Below are 1,883 nucleotides of genomic sequence, written 5' to 3'. Positions count from 1 at the left end.
AAAAAAAAAAAAAAAAAAAAAATGGAGTCTCGCTCCCTCACGAGGCTGGAGCACAGTGGCGCCATCTCGGCACAATGCAACCTCCACCTCCCAGCTTCAAGCGATTCTCCTGCTTCAGCCTCCGGAGTAGCTGGGACTACAGGCGCGCGCCACCACGCCCAGCTAATTTTGGTATTTTTAGTAGAGACAGGGTTTCACCATGTTGGCCAGGATGGTCTCCATCTCTTGACTTCAAGTGATCCGCCCACCTCGGCCTTCCAAAGTGCTGGGATTTCAGGCGTAAGCCACCGTGGCCAGCCGACCCAAGTCTTTTGAATGAATATAAGAAGCTACTGAACTCATTTTAAACTTAACATCAACGTTGTTAATGCTAGCGAAAGTCTTTCATGGTAAATCTGTACACAGAAAATACAGATACGACACACTGAGTGGATGCAGGTGAGGCAGAAACAGTGACCTGGAAAGATCACGGTATCAAATAGTTCTGAAGACCGAAAAGATGGGCACACTTGCCCCCAACATATGAGTTTACGCAGTGAAAATAACATACAGCTTCTTCATTTCAATAGAAATTAAAACGGGTTCAACCCTTGAGTTCCGTTTGGGAACACAAAGCACTAATTATTTTGTCTCTGAACATGACATGAGTAACTCATCATCAGAGTATGGTCAAGACTAATAAAATGGCTATCAGTCGATTCATAATACAGACTTCTTCAAGGAGACTTGAAGAATCACGACATAAAGAGGTAACTCACTTTCTTAATGGCGACAATTTGGTTGGTATTCTTATCTCTGGCCTTGTAAACTGTGGCAAACTAGAAAGAAAAATAGGAATAACGTAAGTTTATGGGAGTTTTTGTGTTTGCCTTTTGCATTTTACATTTCGCGAAGCAGAGAGCCCAGAGTTCCTGAGCGGACTCGCGGCGGCTGGAAACGTGGCGGGTCAGTCTCCGTCCAGCTCTAGGCTACTCTGCAGCAAGGAGAGGCCGCTCAGGGATTCACCCCCAGGATGTAAAGAAGGGGCAGCAAGTGCGTCTGGGAGGTTTCCCCCAAAGAGAATGAGCAGCCAAGCCAGACCTCTGGCCTCCACGGGAAAACCGGCAAAGGTGGAGGCGGCGCGAGGCTGTCCGCTCGGGGCCTTCCCCGTCCCTCCAGAGAGTCTCACCTGTCCCTCCCCAAGGAAGTCCAGCTTCTCATAACGCTTTGCCCGAGACTTCACGTCCAGAGCCATTCGGCGCCGCAAAGCCCGACTCCAGCCGAAAGGGGCGAACTCCTAGGACAGCACGAATTTAAAGCTACCTTAAAGCCTCCAACAGCCACTTCCGTCCACCCGGGTCCGCCGCGTTAGTATCCCCGCCCCACTTCCGTGGTGGGCGGAGGAAGCTGCGCTAGGCCCGGGCGGTGGGCGTTCCCCACCCGTCACGTGACACCTGTGGGTGCCTGAAGTGGAGCATCTTCAATGGTTGCTGTGTCACTCTGTTACCGTTTTAACTTGGGTATTTTCTACATTACCAGGCACTAGTCAGCGTTCTAATTTGGTGTTCCGTGTTCGGGGTTTGGTAGGTGTCTGTGAATGTAGAAGGTTTGGCCTTGTACCTGTTCTCGTTTTTTGCTTCTCGCTCGAGCGCGTCCTGTCGCCACGGTTGCTATGGACGCCAAACCCTGCTATCTCAGATTACTGAGACGAGTGCCAAGTTCTTAAGGGCTGGTCAAGAGTATTCTTAGTCCAGTCCCTTTATGAAGAGGCAGGCCCAGGGAAACAAAATCCAACTCTACTGAAACGTGCTGTGGGAATCGGCTTCTAGTCCTCAGTTTTCTACTCGGTAAAATGGAAAAAATAATGAACTACATCACAGGTGGTTGTGGGTATTAAATGAAAC

The 1,883-nt window shown here is 49.7% G+C and overlaps 1 protein-coding gene across 1 annotated transcript in view; it reads right to left on the bottom strand.

Moving 5' to 3' along the window:
• CDK7 (cyclin dependent kinase 7) overlaps nucleotides 1-1,529 on the bottom strand; it is a 50,655-nt gene extending 49,126 nt beyond the window's left edge. Inside the window, exons 1-2 of the mRNA XM_017890614.1 lie at nucleotides 1,169-1,529; nucleotides 759-818 (exon numbers count right to left, since the gene is read on the bottom strand). Coding sequence (XP_017746103.1) covers nucleotides 759-818; nucleotides 1,169-1,234 — 126 coding nt within the window. The 5' untranslated portion in view covers nucleotides 1,235-1,529. The remainder of the gene's footprint in view (nucleotides 1-758; nucleotides 819-1,168) is intronic.
• Between the last annotated feature and the right edge of the window lie 354 nt (nucleotides 1,530-1,883).

Source organism: Rhinopithecus bieti, unplaced genomic scaffold (assembly GCF_001698545.2).
Source record: "Rhinopithecus bieti isolate Rb0 unplaced genomic scaffold, ASM169854v2 scaffold_18354, whole genome shotgun sequence".
NCBI lineage: Eukaryota > Metazoa > Chordata > Mammalia > Primates > Cercopithecidae > Rhinopithecus > Rhinopithecus bieti.
Note: the sequence above shows the minus strand (reverse complement) of the source record. Positions and strands in the feature narration are given on the sequence as shown.